This window comes from Dermochelys coriacea, chromosome 2 (assembly GCF_009764565.3).
Source record: "Dermochelys coriacea isolate rDerCor1 chromosome 2, rDerCor1.pri.v4, whole genome shotgun sequence".
NCBI classification, from domain to species: Eukaryota; Metazoa; Chordata; order Testudines; family Dermochelyidae; genus Dermochelys; species Dermochelys coriacea.
The window spans coordinates 221,029,957-221,051,718 of NC_050069.1; the positions used below are offsets into that span (position 1 = coordinate 221,029,957).

Sequence of the window (21,762 nt, forward strand, 5' to 3'; positions counted from 1 at the left end):
GGAAGTACGCAGCTCTGATAAATCTTGAGTTTGGTTTTGTACATTGATGATTTCCAGACTGTATTTAAGCTCCTGAAGATATTCCTAGCTTTATTGATTTTGTTCTGGATGTCCTGGCTTGTTCCACTGTCCTGGCTGATGGTGCTGCCCAAGTATGTGAATGTTTCTACATTGGTGAGAACATAATCCTTTATCCGTACTTGTATAATAAAGCTTCCAAAAAAGTAGGCTAAGAATTGAATGGCTGAATCTAGACACCTAGATCCTACAGGCAATAGCTCTTGTTTTTTTCATTAACTCATTAAAAAGATAATCCAGACAGCCAAACTTGGATATATCATTTAGGCAATCTGACAGCCCAGTCTCATTGCTAAAAACAAACAGGAGAGAGAATGATAGCACTGTCCAGCCTCTGAGCTTAAGTCAAACAAATGATTAAAAAGGTGACCAGCTCAAGCAAATGTGAAAGTCTATCAACTTAAACAACATGTGCTATTACCACTAAGATCCAAATAAAATGGATGTTAACAACAAAAATCTCACTTTGTCCTTTTTGGGTCTCATGACATCCAGCAGAAACTATATCATATTTGTGACTAAAACAGACAAGCAAGCACTGTTTACAGAAGTCTCAGAATCCTGGAAGCTCACAGAGCTGACAAAGAGCTCAGCTAAATATGTTTTTTATAATACTGTCTTGTTTTGCAGAAGTTTTCCTAGCGATAGCATATGTTCCCAAAAACGTTGCACATTGCATTACCAGCACTTGACACACAAAACTACAGACAGTTTTCCACTTGTTCCAGATCAGAGAGGCTTTTTGTCTCTGCCATTTCCATAGTCTGCTGTACCAAATACTCCAAGGAAGTTCCACTGAGCCATACCGTAGTTTTCCACATGAATTGTGGTACCTAGCCATAATTATGATTATAAGTATCTTACACAAAGGTAAATAATTAAAAATGTCTAACAACATATAAATTGGATAACTAGGGATTAAGCAATCCCGAGGGAGTCATTCCCCTCCCCCCCACAAAAACGTACAAGAAGCTCTCCAGACACCGGGGAATAGCCACTAAGTATTTGAGGGGAGTATGAGGCCCATGAATGTGGAATCACCAGAACAAATTATTAAAATTAATAAGCAAAATTCCTTTAATTTACAAACCCAACATAGCTTACTTTTAGTAGTTTCTTTTAATACAATTACTGTTACTACAGCTTCTGCCCATTAAATGTGATGACATCTGTTGGGTAAAGAGGGCATATTGGTCATCAATAAGAAGTGCAATATCAAACAAGACATGAGCAGCTTTACTAGATGACAGTAGGGAGATATGAAGAACCAAAGTTACTACTATAAATATCTCTTTTGTTTCTTGTATCAGTTTAACCCCAGGGTGTCCTCAACACCACAGACAGAGTAATCTTTATAAATCCTAATTCACAACCATACCATCTGTCAAATAATATTTTATCTCTCTCTCCACAAGAATATACTAACACAGTTGTCAAAGAGGGGCAAAAAATATAATTTTACTACCTTTCCCTGCCAATAGAATGGTGAACTACATGAAATTAAAGGAAAATATTACCAAAGCTTCAAAATGCTATTAATGTATCTAAACAGTCTAATAACAATGCTGATGCTAGGATGCATTATAATCTTAATTTTAGAATCCTAATGAAAATAGGTTAAGACTGAATATTGACAATTGTGTAATAAAAATGCAAAAGCTAAAACTGAAGTACTGTGAAAACTGATAAAACCATGGTATTTCCTATCACTGTAATATTGCAACTAAACTAGAAGCTTCATGTTTCAGAAGCAAAGATTATTTTATGGGTTCAGTCCTGAAAAATTCTGAGAACTCTGGCCCTTATCCAAAGCACAGCATTTAGGAATGTGTTCAACATGAGGTATGTGAATAGTCCCACTGAAGTGACTTCAGTGAGACTACACAAGCTGAATTGGAACCAGAGTGCTCAGTACCTTGCAGGGTCATGTTTGGGGGGGAGGATAGCTCAGTGGTTTGAGCTAAACCCAGGGTTGTGAGTTCAATCTTTGAGGAGGTCATTTGGATCTGGGGCAAAAATTGGGGATTGGTCCTGCTTTGAGCAGGGGGTTGGACTAGATGATCTCCCGAGGTCCCTTCCAACCCTGAAATTCTATACTTGAAATTCCTCTGGCTGCATTTTACATAGTGTTATGCCAGTTCAGAATAGTGAAGACTGGGAATTGCTGAAATTTAAACAAGTTTCCTTGTGATATGTTGAGAAGGACAGAAAATAGTTATCAAGATGGTTTTGTTTTTATTTAGCTCTCACTTATGCACTATGCAATTAAGTTTTATATTAAGTTAAGTAAGAACTATGAAAAGTGGATATCATTTAACTGACATGATTTAGAAATTTGCAGTGTTGCACCATAGTGTTCCCAGGATCTGACAGAGATGTGACGGTTAGGTAATATCTTTTGTTGGACCAACCTTTGTTAGTGAGAGAAACAAGATATGAAGGATAGCTCTGTGGAGCTCGAAAGCTTGTCTCTTTCACCAACAAAAGCTGATCCAATAAAAGACATTACCTCACCCAGCTGGTCTCCCTCATGATTTAGAAAGACACACACAGAGAAACAAATCCAGTAATATCTAAGAGGAGAAGGAACAGCAAAAAAAAGACACAATTAATGGAGAATACTGTAGAAGGTATTTGCTTCAAGAACAAAACTTTTCATAGTTTCACATCTGAATAAGCAAGTTACCTATGGAAAATGACATGAAAAATGATTTTTGATCACCATTTTCCCTGTTCCCCAATTACAAAGTCCACATATTTTAAATTCTAAACCAGATAGTGTTTAAAAATAAAAGCCAGTTTGCAATGAGAAAATAAGGCTTTGATTCCTTTAAAACAACTGAACACTCCTGGTCAATTATGCACAACAAATATTTGATGCCCATTGTGGTTTAACTGACAAATAGCTTTAAATAAATTGCAATATCTTTGAATTCATGTGCTACTATTAATGCACGAGTAAATCAGTTGTGTAATATTGTGTCTCTCACTAACAACACATTAAGTATATAAGATGGCAATCTGCAGTACAAAGTTAAATACAACAATTGTATAGTTTTTAGGGCTGTCAAGCCATTAAAAAAATTAATCGCGATTAATTACACGATTAATCACGTTGTTAAACAGTAACAGAATACCATTTATATAGATATTTTTGGATTTTTTTTTTACATTTTCAAATATATTGATTTCAATTACAACACAGAATACTAAGTGTATAGAGCAGTTTTTATTTATTGTTTATTACAAACATTTGCACTGTAAAAAAAAATAGTATTTTTCAATTCCCCCATTGCAAGTACTGTAATGCAATCTCTTCATCATGAAAGCTGAATTTACAAAATGTAGAATTATATAAAAAACAACCTCCATTCAAAAAGAAAACAATGTAAAACTTTAGAGCCTACAAGTCGACTGAGTCCTACTTCAACCCATCGATCAGACAAACAAAGTTGGTTACATTTACCAGAGATGATGTTGCCCGCTTCTTGTTTATAATATCACCTGAAAATGAGACCAGATGTTCACATGGCACTGTTGTAGCCGGCGTCACAAGATATGTATGTGCCAAATGCCCTAAAGATTCATATGTCCCTTCATGCTTCAACCACCATTCCAGAAGACATGCATCCATGCTGATGACGGGTGCTGCTCGATAACATCCAGAGCAGTGCGGCCTGACACATGTTCATTTTCATGAGTCAGATGCCACCAGCAAAAGGTTGATTTTCTTTTTTGGTGATTCAGGTTCTGTAATTTCCGCATCGGAGTATTGCTCTTTTAAGATCTCTGAAAGCATGCTCTACACCTCGTCCCTCTCAGATTTTGGAAGGCACTTCAGATTCTTAAACCTTGGGTCGAGTGCTGTAGCTATCTTTAGAAATCTCACATTGGTACATTTTTTGTGTTTTGTCAAATCTGCAGTGAAAATTTTCTTAAAACAAACGTGTGCTGGGCCATCATACGAGATTGCTATAACATGAAATATATGGCAGAATGTGGGTAAAACAGCAGGAGACATACAATTCTCCCTTCAAGGAGTTCAGTCACAAATTTAATTCATGCATTATATTTTTAGTGAGTGTCATCATCATAGAAGCATGTCCTCTAGAATGGTGGCCAAAGCACAAACAGGCATATGAATGTTTAGCATATCTGGCACATAAATACTTTGCAGTGCCAGCTACAAAAGTGCATTGTGAATGCCTGTTCTCACTTTCAGGCGACACTGTAAATAATAAGCAGGCAGCATTATGTCCGGTAAATGTAAACAAACTTGTTTGTCTTCGTGATTGGCTGAACAAGAAGTAGGACTGGGTGGACTTGGAAGCTCTAAAGTTTTACATTGTTTTGTTTTTGAGTGCAGTTATGTAACAAAAAAAAATTTACATTTGCAAGTTGCACTTTCATGATAAAAAGATTGTACTACAGTATTTGTATGAGGTGAATTGAAAAAATACTATTTCTTTTATCATTTTTAGAGTGCAAATATTTGTAATAAAAATAATATAAAGTGAGCATTACACTTTGCATTCTATGTTGTAATTTAAATCAATATATTTGAAAACGTAGAAAAACATCTAAGAAGTATTTAACAACTTTCATTTGTATTCTATTGCTTAACAGTGTGATTAAAATAATTTTATTGTGTTTTTTAAGTCCTTGCGATTTCTCCTTGAACTACAAATGAACACACACATGAACACACAGACACAAACACACACGCCTGCAAGACTGGAATCCCAGTTTACTGATATCCAAAATTATCCATCTTCCTTCCATAGGAATTGAAATGTGTGCATTATTCTTGTGTTTGTTTTAGTACATTGAGGTTTTAAAAACTGTTTGGTAAACGGCCAAATACTCAGTTACATGGGTGCAAATATCTGCATGCGGCTAATTTATGGACACCAATTCCATATCTTAATTTGCATGCATGTAGCCAGTTATGATTTAGGCACCCCCAACATGATGTTTCCATGTGACAAACACTTTGAACATCTCTATGCCTTAATATTTAAAAATAAAATAAAAGATTTACTCCCCCAGTAAAATCCAATATTTAATTCTGGAAACTTCTCTCCTTCTTTCTCTGAACACGTAAAACACTTTGAAACAATGCAAGATAGAAAGTACATTTTACATAGTTTATGAAGAGCTATGTTGTCAGCCATTGTCAAACTTCAGGAAGGTCTGTTTCTCACATCCCAGCCATAATTTACTGGGAGAATGGCACTATATGTGAAAGAAAATGTAGAATCAAATGAAATAAAAATCTTAAATGAATCCACATGTTCCATAGAGTCTCTATGAATAGTAATTCCATGCTCTAATCTCCATATCACAGTCTTAGCTATGTCTCCATCTAATTATTAGTAGTAACATTCTTTTCAAGCTGGAAAACAGGTAAGGGCTGACAATTTATGACCAATCACAGAGGATACGAGTCTGTTACAGCTCTTCTCTATAGAGCTCATTTGTTCAGCTTAAACTGTAGATGCTCACGTTTTCAGTTCTGGGGGTCTCTGATTCAATTCTTAATGTGTTAGCTAAGATGACAACTGACACACTTTCATATTCCACAGCTGACAAAGTTAGTGGGAAAGATCTTCTGATTACTTGTCTACATGTGGCCAAGATTTCAAATTTGATTGACCAAAAAAAAAAAAAAAAGAAAAAAGAAAAAGAAAAAAAACTTGTTCGATTTCTCTGCATTCTTCTTGTTCTCAACTACTGTCCTAGAATTTCTCATTTTTATTTTATTATTTTGGCTTATGTAAACCTTATTTGATCTTAAATATTTTGTCTAGTCTTCACTATTGTATAGATTAAATTTTCACTGCTACCAACAGTCTGAGACAGAGTCAGAACTATTATGATGTAATAATTTATTTCAAATTCAAGTAAAAAGCTTCAATACCTAATACCATGTATAAATGTCTAATAGTTTGAAATAAAAAACTGATCATACCAAGCTGTACTAGATTAGTCCTTCACTAGCGTTGCCTGCTGTTGCTGTCAAGTGTTCACACTGTGACTGGGTTCATAAAATACATGGTACTCTTGGTCCATCTTCAAGTCAGTACCATATAACCATCTGGGGCTGGAAAACATCTACACTTGGGCCATTCACTTATAATGCATAACATCCTGGAGCGTGCTTTGCTGTATATGTGGGTGCGAGTTTGTTTTGATTAAGTTTATTTTGATAAACTCACATTCTATGATTGTGGCATTTAGGACAATGAAAACAATATTTACATCAAGGGCTATATATTGTGAAAGCTTTGTTAAACCTTTACTTGCACTATCATTTGTTGAGGATTTGGTGGTATTTACATAAACTTTTAGATGTACCACTGATGCAAAGCATTCTTCTTTTCTTTCTCACTCAACACTTACGTAGTTTAGCAAATTGTCAATCTGTCCACTACCTAGTAGGATGATTTATTTTTTAAATCATTTACCTACCATGTGGATTCAGGACATCGAAACAATTCAAAAAATTGTTGCTTCAGCCTCAGTAGCACCCAGATACTCAATGGCAGTTACAAAACAGAGATAAAATTTTATTTTATCACACTTTGCTTTTAAAGACTTAAAAATAAATATTTATTCCTTTAAATTTGCCATGCTTAGGAATAAGTTTTTGGACACAAGGACCGGTACTGACATTCATTGCTGTGAATTCTAGCATAGCACTTTCTAGGATTTGCAAAGCCGCAGACAACAGAAGACCCTCTCATTGAAAAGTAGGAGTCTTCAGTCACAATGGTGAGCTTGCAGGTGGTCATGGGGGGTGTTATCACTTAGTACGGATTGTCTGGAGAAGTTAACATTCAGGCCAGTATATTGACTCAGGAGCTCACAGCTTTTCACTCAGTGTCCAGTGCCTTAGCCTCAGTCTCCCGGACACTGGAGGGTCATGCCAGGGCATCCATTATTTAGACACTACTCCTTTTATCCAAAGTCCATTTTTTTTGGTGCTAGACCTATCTATACCTCCATTTTAATGGCTTTGTCAATACCGTCTTCTGCAGCTTTTAGGAGGCAACTTGCTACTGCATCCCCTTTTCACATCTTACGCTATCATACCATGGGATCTGGGTGCTCCCAGAATCATCCTCACTGCCATCTGAGACAGACTCTAAGGAACCTTCATTCAGGATCCCTCGCCCTGGTCAGCCATCTATTCACTACTGTTGGTGTGATGCTGTAAAATTCCTAGTGGTTTCACTTTGGACATTTAGTTCAAGGGATCCTCAAGGGCTGAATCTACCACATCCCTATGGACCACTAGGCCCTACTGGTCACCAAAGGCTCAACTCCTTCAGGTCAAGAATACCAGATGATATTTCCTTTAAGTGGGTGAAGAGAAACCACCTCTAACCAGATCTCAGTCTCCAAAATGAACATTGTCATCCTAACAGAAAACACCTTCTCCTTGACCTTCATGTGATTTGGAAGACTGACAATACTAGAAAGTTTCAGTTAGCTCAAAGTTACAAACCCTCTGGTGTAGGATTAAGGGAGTTCTTGTCAAATTTGTGGATAGGACATGGCTGCATGTGTGGAAGTCTTCTGAAATAGGGATTTTGGAGAAAAGAGCTTTACTTTTTAAAGTTATAGGAAGAACTTTCTTCTCTGGTTTTAGAGAAGAGGATGGTGTGGCACTGTATGGAATCTGGGGGACACTTGAGGATATTATGAATATCAATATTTTAAAATTGTAATGAGTTATGCCAGATAGGCCATGTAAGGTATCTGCAAAAATGTTAAATTTGCCAGATATGATCATCTCATTTATGTGTTTGTATCACCTTTGTATTATGTGTTATAGATATGTATGTATGTCTGTATTTCAAACTTGTACTATGCTTCTGGGTGACACCCCCAGACAGTTTGGCCATCAGCTCTGCCTACCCTGCTTGCTGGCCCACTGAGGACTATCAACTATACAACTGACCCATTGAGAGAAGGCAGATACACCTTATGATTCAGCAAGGCATGCAGGGGCATGCCTATGGACAGAACTCTAAGGCTTTCCAGCCATATGTTGGGCAGCTTGTGTTTGAAACAAAGGAAGCACAGGCCACATGGCAAAAGACTATAAAAGGCAGCTGCATCTTCTCCATTTTGTCTTCAATCCTGCTTCTTACCTCTGGAGGAACTTTGCTACAAACTGAAGCTCTGAACAAAAGACTGAATGACCCATCCAAGCTGTGGATGTGTTCCAAAGGGACTTTCAAGCCAGCAAACTCACCAGTACTGCTAGGAAACGGATATATGGACTTTGAATTTTTTGTATGTATGTGACTGCTTTACCATTTAGCATCTCTCTTCTTGTTTTCTTTTTTCTTTATAATAAACCTTTAGTTTTAGACACTAAAGAATTGGCTGACAATGTGGCATTTTGGATAAGATCCAATCCTATAGTGACCTGGTAATGTGGCTGACCCTTTGGGGTCAGAAGAACATTTTGTATATGTGAACAGAGTTTAAAATAACTTCTCACTCTACTGGACCTAGGTGCTGATTGGGAGCCAGAGACTGAAATGCAATGGAGGGTGGAGGGGACTGTGATTTCTTTTTTGCTTCTTGATAACCAGTGTGGGAGATCAGAAGTGCAGTTGTGATTGGGGGAGTTTAACTTCAGTGTTACTTCCAAGACTAGTGGATATCCGCTTTCCCTTTCGTAGCCTGCCCTTGGCATTTCCAGCGAGGGCTGCCCCAGGCACCCCTGGTCACAGATAGTTCAATGGTTTGGGTGTTAGCCTGGAATTTGGGAGACTCAGGTACAATTCCCTACTTTGGCAATTCATGTGTGACCATGATCAAGTCACTTTCTCTGTGCCTCAGTTCTCCATCTGTAAATTGGACTACTACTACTTTACAACTCCTTTGTGAGGATACAAACATTTCAGATTAAGCAGCACCCAGATGCTATGCTAATGCAGGCTATATAAGAACCTTAGATTGATAAAAAGAAAAGGAGTATTTTCCACTGCATGCATCCGATGAAGTGAGCTATAGCTCACGAAAGCTTATGCTCAAATAAATTTGTTAGTCTCTAAGGTGACACAAGTACTCCTTTTCTTTTTGCGGATACAGACTAACACGGCTGCTACTTTGAAACCTTAGATTGATAGAGAAAGGCATTAATGCAACAGCGCTATTACAGTTGTGTTTCTCTACCATACTGACTTCTCTTTGACGCTCAGCAGGACCTCAGTTTATTTAGATTAAAAAATTCAATCACATCTATGCCCTTGTCTGCAAAGCCAGACCAAAATCTACTACCTAATATCCTTAGAAATCTCTGGAATAGCAGTTTATTCAATAATCTTCTGCTAAGAAATGTCACCAAAGACACTTAAGGAAATGTAGTCTCTCTTACCTGAACAGGTTGATTGTATGTAGGTCCTGTCTCATGAAATGAATTTTTATCTTTAGATGCTCTTCTCTGTTCATTAATTGTATCACCTATCAAAGCAAAAAAATAAATTTATTTTAGTGTAAGGTTTTCCATTTTCCACACAAACTAGTAAATTGATTTCTAGAGTACTAATCTCTAATTATATGATTCACTGTACAAGGGAGAATTAAGTCTACATATGTTATTTCCACATTTATATTTTCCAGCTTGAATTCAAGGAAAAAACCATATACACATGCATTTTGGGAAGCAGTCCACACAATCATAATTGGTGATGGTCTGTGAGAACACATTAAGATAAGACCCAATTATGAAAAAATCTAGAACTCTTGTTTTAGAGTGTTCTGGGAATATTCCAGCAGAGCCATTCTGGAAAAAGCAAAAATGCTGTCAGCCTTTGAGAGGCAGCGGCAAAGTGGGAATCTGGAGCATAAGCACATCACATACACAGTTAAAAAGCATTCACCAGACAGTTGCCTTCAAGAAGATGTGGTGGATGCCACAGCTGTAGCAGGCAAAATCATAGTAAAATTCAAAAGACCATGAACTTGAATTGATCTTGAGTAGCAAAAGTACAAATAATAATTTTAATAAACAATATAAGAGTGGTGAGGAGATCATTTGGAAAGGTGCAAAAATTATGTTAGTCAGATTATCCCGTATACTTCCAATTATCCAAATAGCATAGGAACATAAGAATAGCCATACTGGCTCAGACCAATGGTATATCTCGCCCTGTATCCTGTCTTTCAACAGTGGCCAGTGACAGATGCTTCAGAAGGAATGAACAAAAAAGGCAATTTATCAAGTGATCTATCCCCTCTAGTCAAGTCCCAGCTTCAAGCAGTTAGAGATTTTGGGGACACCCAGAGCATGGGGTTGCGTCCCTGACCATCTGAGCTAATAACCATTGATGGACCTATCCTGAATGAATTTATCTAATTCTTTTTTTTAAACTCGGTTGTACTTTTCGCCTTCACAACATCTCCTGGAAATGAGTTCCACGGGTTGATTGTGTATTTTGTGACTTTATAGTCTGCTATCATTTCTTCCGTTAGTTGTCTCTTTTCCAAGTTGAAAAGTCCCAGTCTTATTATTCACTATTCTTTTGGAAACTGTTCCATTCCCCTATTCATTTTTATTGCCCTTCTCTGTGCTGCTTCCAATTCTAATATATCTATTTTGAGATCTGACAACGAGAACTGCTCATGGTATTTAAGGTGGGGGCATATCAGGGATTTATATAGTGGCATCATGATATTTTCGGCCTTATTATCTGTCCCTTTCCTAATGGCTCCTAACGTTGTGTTAATTTTTTGAATCACCACAGCACATTGAGCAGATGTTTTCAGAGCACTATCCACAATGACTCCAAGATCTATTTCTTGAATGGTAACAGCTAATTTAGAGCACATCATTTTGTATGTTTAGTTGGGGATTATGTTTTCCAATGTGCATTACTTTGCATTTATCAACACTGAATTTCATCTGCCATTTTGTTACCGAGTTTGGTGAGATCCCTTTGTAACTCTTTGCGTGTTGGTTAGTTTTTTGGCCTTGTTAGGGCCTTTAAAGTATCTTGTTGCTTTTTTTATTATTATTATTATTATTTTTTTTAAATTGGCTCCCGCCCCTGGCCTTCCCCCAGGCCCGGCCAATCGGAAAGCTTGAATGGCGATTGGAATTTGGCTCCAGCTACTACATCGCCTGCGTACCTGTGCATGGTGATATGCAGGTGGGGCAATGTGACATGCACGTAGACTCCTGTGCTTTGTTAAAAAATAATTTAAAGATCCTGCCTGGCTCCCGTCACCCCACCAGACAGTGCTGGAGCTGAGGGAGGGAGAGTCAGGCCAGCTGCACCGGGGGTGAGGGTGGGGCAGAGGTAGGCAAGGATGGCTGGGGGTAAGGGGTAGAGCAGGTAACAGGACCGCTGGGGAGCGGAGCTGGGCTGAGCTGCGGAGGACTGGAGCCTGGCTTGGGGGGGCAGCAGAAATGGCCAGGGATGGTGGGAAATTGGCAGAGGGATGGGGATTAGCTGGAACACAACGTCACAGATCTGTTACCTAAAAAGAATGGCTCAGGTATGGGAATCTCCCTCACATCCTGTTCAGTGAAGACTGATACAGAGAATTCACTTAGCTTCTCTGCAATGGTCTTGTCTTCCTTGAGTACTCCTTTTGCACCTCGATTGTCCAGTGGTCCCACTGATTTTTTGGAAGTCTTCCTGCTTCTGACGTACAGTACTTATATATATAATTTTTTTTTTTTTTTTTTTTTGCTATTAGATCGTGTCTTTTGCTAGTTGCTCCTCAAATTCTTATTTGGCTAACTATATTTTCACATTTGATTCACCAGAGTTTATGCTCCTTTAGATCTTCCTCAATAGTATTTGACTTCCAATTTTTAAAGGATGTCTTTTTGTCTCTAACCACCTCTTCTACTCATTTTTGGTCCTCTTACTTTTTTTTTTTTTTTTTTTTAAATTTGGGCTATATACATATAGTTTGAACCTCTATTATGGCATTTTTAAAAAGTTTCCATGCAGTTTGCTGGTATTTCACTATTGTGACTGTTCCCTTTATTTTCTGTTTAACTAGTTTCCTCATTTTTGTGTAGTTCTCCTTTTGAAGTTATATGCTACTGTATGAGTTTCTTTGGTATCCCCTTCCACCTCCCATAGAAGTTAAACTTAATTAGCTTATGGGTGCTACTTATGGTTATTTCTTATTACTGCACAGAACCTTATTTTAACTAGTTGCTTCTCAACTGAATCACTCCCTTTTTCTTCCAGTAATTTAGCCCAGCTCGTTGAATCAAAAGGTCAGGTCTCTCTAAAACTGCTCACTCTGAAGTTCATATTACTAGAGTCAATAACTTCAGCCCAATGGATGGAGAACTGAGGCACCTTATTATCTTGCCACCATATATGCAGTTTTTCCGGATACTGTAAGGTTAAATTACACCTAAATTATTCCTAAATGGAGTATTGAGTTTTATTGTTATGCCGACCTTCTATCCCAACCCTTTAGAATAGGCAACTGAATTATCTGGGTCTGAACTCAAGGTTTTGTTTGTTTATATTTTCCATCTCATTCTCAGGAGTTTAGGAAAGTTATTTATCTGATGGATAATCACCAATATGGAAAAGCAATTTCTAAGACCCCCATTGATATACAGCCTAAGCATTTGTCCTAACGTATGATCAATCTTATCGTCAGGGATCATTCCTCTAGAAGCATTCTCTGGTTCCTGGGCAGTAAGGACTGAGGCATCTGTTGTAGAAATGTGTAACGTTATCATGTGGACTTCTCCACACACCATTAAGTCTCATCAGCTGGACCTTCTATCTGTGCAGAATACCCCCTTTGGGCAAAAGGCACTACATGCAGCACTTTAAGGTAAGCCCTCTTCACCTGTCAATTATCTCTACTTTTTTTTTTCCATAGGGTTGGAGAGAGGGTTACATGATGACTATTTCTCACTGGCAATATTTTTTTTTTTTAAAATAGCACTCAGGGATTCTCCTCACCTTTGATGGAGGGTGACACTGTTTTGGCCTCTCTACTCTCTCATTCTGCTTTGGCAATACAGTATCTCACAGAAGAGGGGAGGAGCTGATATACTGAGCTCATCATCCCAAAAAACCTTTGCCTCGATTCCAGGTATGATGGGAAGAATGGGACTCAATGCTTTACTCTTACTGTCTTCCAGTAGGAGAAATGACAACAGAGTATTATCTGTGAGCAATATCCCCTTCTATTTACTTTTTAGTTTTACCATTTTATGATTTTTCATTTTCTCTAATTCAATATTCTTTTAAATTAGAGTTCTACAGCCCTATCTTAGTTTACAAGGTACAGATGTTCAACAAAAAATATAGATTATCATCATACAACTCTGTGTCACCACAAGACAATTTCTACAAAATTCAACAGTACAGGTTTTTTGCTTTTTATGAAGTCACTTTCTAGGTGATTAATACAACTGCAAGACAAATCAACTGGCAAGATTTCTGTTCCAGAGAAACTACATTTTTGTATATTATAACCAGTTGAGACAGCATGGACTTTGCCAACTCTGCACTAACTGAATTTAATCCTAATGCAGTAGAAAAACTTTCTACTGTTCACATCTTTTGGATCTCTCTCCCCATCTGTGCAAATTGCTGTCTCCCCCAATATACAATGAGTAATTCTCAAAAATTTCATTTTAAAGTTCAATCTAAAACTGAATCCAAAGGACAATGACATATAGGAAAGGCTCTCAAAGCCTCACTGACATAATATTTATGGATGGCAATATCTGTAAACAAATATACAGTTCAGTTTGAGGCTCACAATCATGATATTCTTATCAAAACTTAAATCACTACAGTATACATTTTCATACAGATGGGATGGTACTTTCCTAGTACCATCTGATCAGATCAGAATTCTTGTACCATCGAAGATCAGAATTCTTGGTTTCTATCCTTGGCTCTGTTATGAGTCACTTTGTTACGTAGGCCAATCATTTAACCTTTCTCTGCCGTTTTCTGTAAATGTGCATAAAAATGAATTACCTATCAAACAATGTTCTAAAATGTTATATTTATAAAGTATTTTGAAATTTTCATATGAAAGGAGCTACACAAGTGTGAATTATTATGAAGTTAGACATAAATTACAATGCATTTTAAAACACTTTCCTTGCCTGTGTTATAAATTATTAAGTGCTTAGCTTGTTTGTGGATTAGATAGCATCAAAGAAGCAGGAAAATAGGAAAGAGAAAGAAAAAACAGCAAGAAGGAACAGCAATGAGTTTAAAGGAAAGAAGAAGAGAGAGGAAGGGTTTTTTTTTGTAATTAAAAAAAACAACCACACACACACACCCCACTAGACAAGAAAACCTAAAGTAGTGGTTCTCAACCTTTTCAAGATCAGGGCCTCCCTGGGACCTTTCTTTTAGGAGTATGGAAAGGAAAAGATAGTAGCAACCACCTAACACCCTTTTGTAGTTCCCTAGGTTAACCCATGTTCTGAAAAAAAATATTAGAGAAAAGAACAAAAGGGAAAAATGGATGTGAGTGTTGTAAACATTGTACAAAATATTGGAAAGAACATGGACTAATGAAACTAAGAAGGGATACAACTTTGGTAAAAATCAGCTACCTATTTAGACACCCTAGCCAGGTCTTTTTTAAAGCTCTCACTGACCACTTGTACGTTCATCCGAACAAGCAGCTGGGGCGGCTTTGCACCACCACAAGGAGATACTTACACAGAGCTGCATTTGATTTCGTATTAATAGATTAAAAATTACCTATCATGCTTTCATGTTGTTGCTTAACTTTTTCCTTTAGACATTTTAAAATTAACAACATAATGATATATCTGGAAGTAGGAGAAGAATGTACAACAGCATAATTCAATCAAACTGAGGGATGAAAATGAAGAATGAATCTTCTAAATAGTTAGGCAATATTTTTATATGAAATAACTGTATAAAAACTCTCTCTCCACAGTAATTATCAACTGTAATTTGAAAAGAATTCTTCTACCCTACAGCTACCCCTCCATACATACCCCACAAAAAAAAAATAACCCAATAAGCTTTAGAAAACACAATTTAAAAACTGATACAATATAGCCTGTAAACCAGGTCTGTTGTCTACATTTCCCAGGCAAGAATTACTAATACTTGTAGATTAAGAGATTTTGTGTCCCTCCTTACCTATAACTCAATACAATCTCTCTCTAAATAGCAGCCTCTTTCAAAATCATAGGATTGTAGTGGTAAATCCAGAGATCTAAGATTCTAATGGAAGGCTTATGTTGCACCCATTACAGCATTTCCATTCCATCATGACTTTCTTTGTGGAAATATCAAATATTACTCTCAGGTTTAGAACCCTAAGGAAAAGCGGATTCTTTTCTTCAAACACACAGTATTGCACAATAATCTAATTTACTTCTTCCCCCAATAATAAATCTCCTGAAAACTTCTGTATGTCCTAAATGGTATACAGTAACATGAAACCATTACACAACAACATATGAAAAAAGGAATTCAGAACCAAAGACAATTTTACTAAACAGAGAGAGGGCATAAATAACCTTTCCACAGTACCAAAGATATATATATATTTCAACAGCTAACACTAGCCTTGGTCTCCACAATAAAATTAACAGTAGTAATACACTTACTAACTTTAGTGACCTGATGTACTTTAATTCTGGTGATGAAAATAGGGGAAAATAGCCAGTTTTTCACACAAATTAAACGTGTGTGGTCTAACCTGTCCTCAGAAACAGTGAAAACAACATCCAAAACCAACAGAATAGCTAATCTCTGGATCAGACTTCTTTCCTGTGTAACCAGCTCCACACAACAAAAGATTAAGGGCTACATTTTTTTTTAAAAGAGCAAATTGGTCAATAATATGGATTAACTGGGATTAGTGTTATTTTCACTAATTTTGTGCTTTAAAATGGTTTAATATTTCTAGGAACTTCACTTTAAGGCCAGTTTTGTAAAGTAGACTCTGAACTAGGGAACTCCTGATTTACTTTTATCTTCTAATAAACAACATGTAAACAAATTTATATCAATTTAATTTTATAATCTAAGAGGATTTAAAAAAAAAAAAAAATTTAGTAGAATTAGTTATGAAAAACCCACAGGTTTTTCATATTTCTCACTTTGATACATAAGAAGCTTGCTAACTGTTGATTCATTTTTTTTATTTTCTTGTTATACTTGGAAATATAAACAGTACAACTTCCTTAGAAAAAACTCTGACATTTAAATACTGGGATTTTACCCAAGTCTGCTGATCATTTTAATGGAAATTGTACAAAGATAAAAACAGGTGCTTCTTAACAGAATCAAGGAAAATTTGTAATAATTTCTCTGCAACTAGACAATTACCACAGACAAACTACAATTTAGGCAGAAAATCAAGGTGAATGATCACAATCTTTTATTTAGAAGGCTAGTACACTAAAAATCCATGTATTTATGTGAAATACAGACGCCTTTTTACCTGTGTAAATGTGAAACAAAAATACCATAAAATATGAGCTGTATTTATTTCATAGCTTTAGCAACACAGAGTTCATACAACAAAACAAATGCATTTATGGATTGTTTGGATACTGCATAAACAGATATAGAAAAGTTACAACCACCAAAACTTTATTACTTGCATCATTTGTGGACAAAATGAAAAACTATCATAACTGAAAATCATCAAACACTTATATTACAATGAAGTATAAAGACCACAAAGAACCTGAGTAGAGTCAGTTGGAAATTTTCTGATGGAATGCTTTCAGTCAGAAAATGCCAATTCATCAAAATCAAAATATTGCTGGAATGTGCTGATTTCAACTAAACTTATGATGGAAACCTGCCTAATTTCCTGCCAGTTCACTGATCCCACCTTCCCAGACTGACAAGGCTTCCAAGCTCCTAGCTCCTCAGCAGCATGCTTTGCTGGAAAGCCTGAGCATCCAGGCTCCATACTCCTTGGACGCATAGGAGCCTCCAATTTCCTGGCTCCCAGGCTGTTGGGCAGAATGCCTGGCAGGCTATTGGAGAGTCCAAGCTCCACTACAAAGTACCTGGCAGGCTGAAACTGAGTAGAAGCTCCCAGGACTTTCAGACTCCTGGCTGTTTCATAGCCCATCTGATGAGCTAAAAGGGAGACAGGGCTCCTGGAGTCCATGGCTCTTCAGCAGACTGGGTTTATGAGGACTTCTAGTTCACCAGGATCTGCAGGTCCTCAGCAGTCCAAGCGAGGGCTCCCAAACTCCCTGCCAGCCTGCCTGTGGGCAACCACTAGGCAGGCTCCTGGCTGCCTGGCTCTACTCCTCCCCTCTCCAGACTGCAGTGGTCCTAAGATGACCAGCTGGCAGGATGCTATGGAGCTCGGGCTCACAGATTCCAGGGGCTGCTTGGCAGGCTGGCTGGCCAGCTTCATAGGCTCCCAGGCTGGCCAGTTCTCTGGCAGCCCATCTGGTGAAATGCCAGTTAGCCAGTTAACTCCCTGAGCAGCCAAGGAGGAAGCCAAAAGATTTCCATTTTAGTTCTCCCTAAAGGTGGAAGGTCCAGTTTAAAAAAAAAAAAAAGACTTTTCATCACAATTTGGTACAAATGTTTTTTCTTCAAAATATGAACCTTTTCACAGGATAGAAAGATTGTTTCCCTGTCATCTCTAAACCTGATCTCTGGAAGAAAGTCTTCTTCTATATATTTAAATTAGGCCTGATCTTAGTTGCAATAATTTCAAGGTTTGATTTTAAACCAGTTCAATAAAACCAACACAACATTGTATATGGACAGTCTTAAAGTACACTTAAACTTGGTTTATACTGATTTAATCTGTTTTAGTAAATTACATGTACAAAGTAAACAGGACACTACCAGTTTTTAAACTAATTTATGTTTAACCATGCAGGAATTTGCACTCATTTAACAAAAACATTATTTTTAAAGAAAATTCTACCACCATAACATTCAACAAATTTATTTCCTTACACTCTCAAAAAGTGAAAGATTAGGTGGTTTCATAGTTTAGAGCCATGAAATATGCTATTGGTTTGCATATGACATTATTATATAGTAAGTCAGAGGATCTTATACTATACATCACATCTCATGCCATATTCAGGAATTAATACTGTGGATCTGTAATTTGTAACCAAAACTGATGTTGACAGACAATTAACTTCCATGCAACTGAAGGAGAGAGGAAATGCGTGATATGAATTAAAGTATTTCACTGCTTCAGGTGAGTGCACTGGAAGAAACATTCAGACCATCATCTATTTGGTGGTATTTAACTTTTAATAGAAATGCATGGGAGGTTTGGAGTTTCAGGTTCATTCCTTAAATGGAAGGAACATTTTTTTCTCCTTTCTCTGTCTTGTGGGATACTTCACATTGTTCACTTCCTTTTCCGAGTCATTAATAGCATTGAAACTTCAGAGATGGCAGTACCGGGAATTCAGACTGTGAGTTTTAGTAAATTCAGATAATGTAGAATCATTATAGATTGTTTCTCCCCACCCCAACGATCTCTTTGTTCTTATAAATATGTCAGAAGGTCAAATACACTAAGCCCCTGATTACAGTTCTTCAACCTTAAACCTTTGCTTGTGATTTTTCTCTTTTTGTTTTTTCTGCAAGATGTTATAGGACGATACCATATATACATTGCTTGATCTTTATCTTAAACAATATCATATTTTATTACTAACATTCTAAACAAAACAAGTTTAACAAACTCTTTGTGGTTTATTTTGTATGTGGCTAGATGGCCATTGTTTTAGCCACAACTATCATGTTACAAAATAAAAACATAATAATAGAATCTGCACTACACTCTAACGTTTACCACAATGATATCTTTGATACTGATCCATCAGTCTATTTAATCAGTTAAAGCTACACTACCAAATGAAACAGCTAACTTTAGAGAAGTGCTCCTCGCCAATTAGTACAAAATGAGATTAAACAGTTGCAATTCTGTTTTACTGTTCACATTATCCAGTATAGCAGTTGACAGAAAAGTTTCCAAGTTTCTCAAATCTCAAAGAGCCCTGCATCCCAAAACTGAACATTCCATTACTCCACAAAGTTTCTGAATTCTCGTATTCTTAGTCATCCTCCTAAGCATATTTAGTAATATCAAGAAACCACAATACACTAAGTCAAACCCACAACCACTACCATGAGACAGATCTCAACCCTAAAAGGGCCAACCATTTGCACTTTAAGAAAGAACATTAATTTTGAAAAAATTGTTTCAGGTCTTCCAGAAGCCTACTGTAAGAATCACTATAAGCAAAGTGTTCCTTTTGATCAAAGCAATCAGTTTACCTGGGAGTACCATTTCATTTGGGTCTGAGAGCAGACCACAACAGAACGTAAAAGAAAAGAAAAGAAAAGAGGAGATGACCCTCAGTGCAAAGAGGAGTACTATAAAAGATACCTATACAGATAGAAACGGATACACTCAAATGAGTATCTGTAGAGTGGGCACCTTTTACAAGAAAGACCAGAAGGAGAAAGCATGGTCATACACATCTCCCTTCCTTTGTTCTGAACTTAGTATCTAGCTGGAAAAAGGATCATCAAAATAGGCCAAAAACTGCCATCCAATCATGTCTCTGTAGTACAAGCTAAGTTGGGCATCGTGTCCACAACTGAAAGATGGAGGTCTATGGAAAATGATATTGAGACCTGGGGTGCATGTGCATATTCTAGTGCACCTGTTATGGTCCTTTAAAACTGGAACTTTAAGTTCTAGGTCACATGCCAACTTCTAGTCATGTTCCCCAGAGGAAATTACTGTGATGGATGGTTTCAGAGTAGCAGCCGTGTTAGTCTGTATTCGCAAAAAGAAAAGGAGTACTTGTGGCACCTTAGAGACTAACTAATTTTTTAGAGCATAAGCTTTCGTGAGCTACAGCTCACTTCATCGGATGCATTTGGTGGAAAAAACAGAGGGGAGATTTATATACACACACACACGGAGAACATGAAACAATGGGTTTATCATACACACTGTAAGGAGAGTGATCACTTAAGATAAGCCATCACCAGCAGCGGGGGGGGGGAAATGAGGAAAACCTTTCATGGTGACAAGCAAGGTAGGCTATTTCCAGCAGTTAACAAGAACATCTGAGGAACAGTGGGGGGTGGGGTGAGGGGGAGAAATGACATGGGGAAATAGTTTTACTTTGTGTAATGACTCATCCATTCCCAGTCTCTATTCAAGCCTAAATTAATTGTATACAGTTTGCAAATTAATTCCAATTCAGCAGTCTCTCGTTGGAGTCTGTTTTTGAAGCTTTTTTGTTGAAGTATAGCCACTCTTAGGTCTGTGATCGAGTGACCAGAGAGATTGAAGTGTTCTCCAACTGGTTTTTGAATGTTATAATTCTTGACGTCTGATTTGTGTCCATTCATTCTTTTACGTAGAGACTGTCCAGTTTGGCCAATGTACATGGCAGAGGGGCATTGCTGTCACATGATGGCATATATCACATTGGTAGATGCGCAGGTGAACGAGCCTCTGATAGTGTGGCTGATGTGATTAGGCCCTATGATGGTATCCCCTGAATAGATTTGTGGACACAGTTGGCAACGGGCTTTGTTGCAAGGATAGGTTCCTGGGTTAGTGATTCTGTTGTGTGGTGTGTGGTTGCTGGTGAGTATTTGCTTCAGATTGGGGGGCTGTCTGTAAGCAAGGACTGGCCTGTCTCCCAAGATCTGTGAGAGCGACGGGTCGTCCTTCAGGATAGGTTTTAGATCCTTGATGATGCGTTGGAGAGGTTTTAGTTGGGGGCTGAAGTTGATGGCTAGTGGCGTTCTGTTATTTTCTTTGTTGGGCCTGTCCTGTAGTAGGTGACTTCTGGGTACTCTTCTGGCTCTGTCAATCTGTTTCTTCACTTCAGCAGGTGGGTATTGTAGTTGTAGAAATGCATGATAGAGATCTTGTAGGTGTTTGTCTCTGTCTGAGGGGTTGGAGCAAATGTGGTTATATCGTAGAGCTTGGCTGTAGACAATGGATCGTGTGGTATGATCTGGATGAAAGCTAGAGGCATGTAGGTAGGAATAGCGGTCAGTAGGTTTCCGATATAGGGTGGTGTTTATGTGACCATCGCTTATTAGCACCGTAGTGTCCAGGAAGTGGATCTCTTGTGTGGACTGGTCCAGGCTGAGGTTGATGGTGGGATGGAAATTGTTGAAATCATGGTGGAATTCCTCAAGGGCTTCTTTTCCATGGGTCCAGATGATGCAATTAACTGGATACAATTAATTTAGGCTTGAATAGAGACTGGGAATGGATGAGTCATTACATAAAGTAAAAGTATTTTCCCATGTTACTTCTCCCCTGCACCCCACCCCCCACTGTTCCTCAGATATTCTTGTTAACTGCTGGAAATAGCCTACCTTGCTTGTCACCATGCAAGATTTTCGTCCTTTCCCCCCCCCGCTGCTGGTGATGGCTTATCTTAAGTGATCACTCTCCTTACAGTGTGTATGATAAACCCATTGTTTCATGTTCTCTGTGTGTGTATATAAATCTCCCCTCTGTTTTTTCCACCAAATGCATCCGATGAAGTGAGCTGTAGCTCACGAAAGCTTATGCTCTAATAAATTTGTTAGTCTCTAAGGTGCCACAAGTACTCCTTTTCTTTTTGTGATGGATGGATATGTCTGTGCCAAATTGTGAATGACCTCTGTAAAATCA

The 21,762-nt window shown here is 37.7% G+C and overlaps 1 protein-coding gene across 1 annotated transcript in view; it reads right to left on the bottom strand.

Moving 5' to 3' along the window:
- UMAD1 (UBAP1-MVB12-associated (UMA) domain containing 1) overlaps window positions 1-21,762 on the bottom strand; it is a 197,469-nt gene that overhangs the window by 56,297 nt on the left and 119,410 nt on the right. The window contains exon 3 of the mRNA XM_043507132.1: window positions 9,476-9,561. Within this exon, the coding sequence (XP_043363067.1) occupies window positions 9,476-9,561 (86 nt within the window). The remainder of the gene's footprint in view (window positions 1-9,475; window positions 9,562-21,762) is intronic.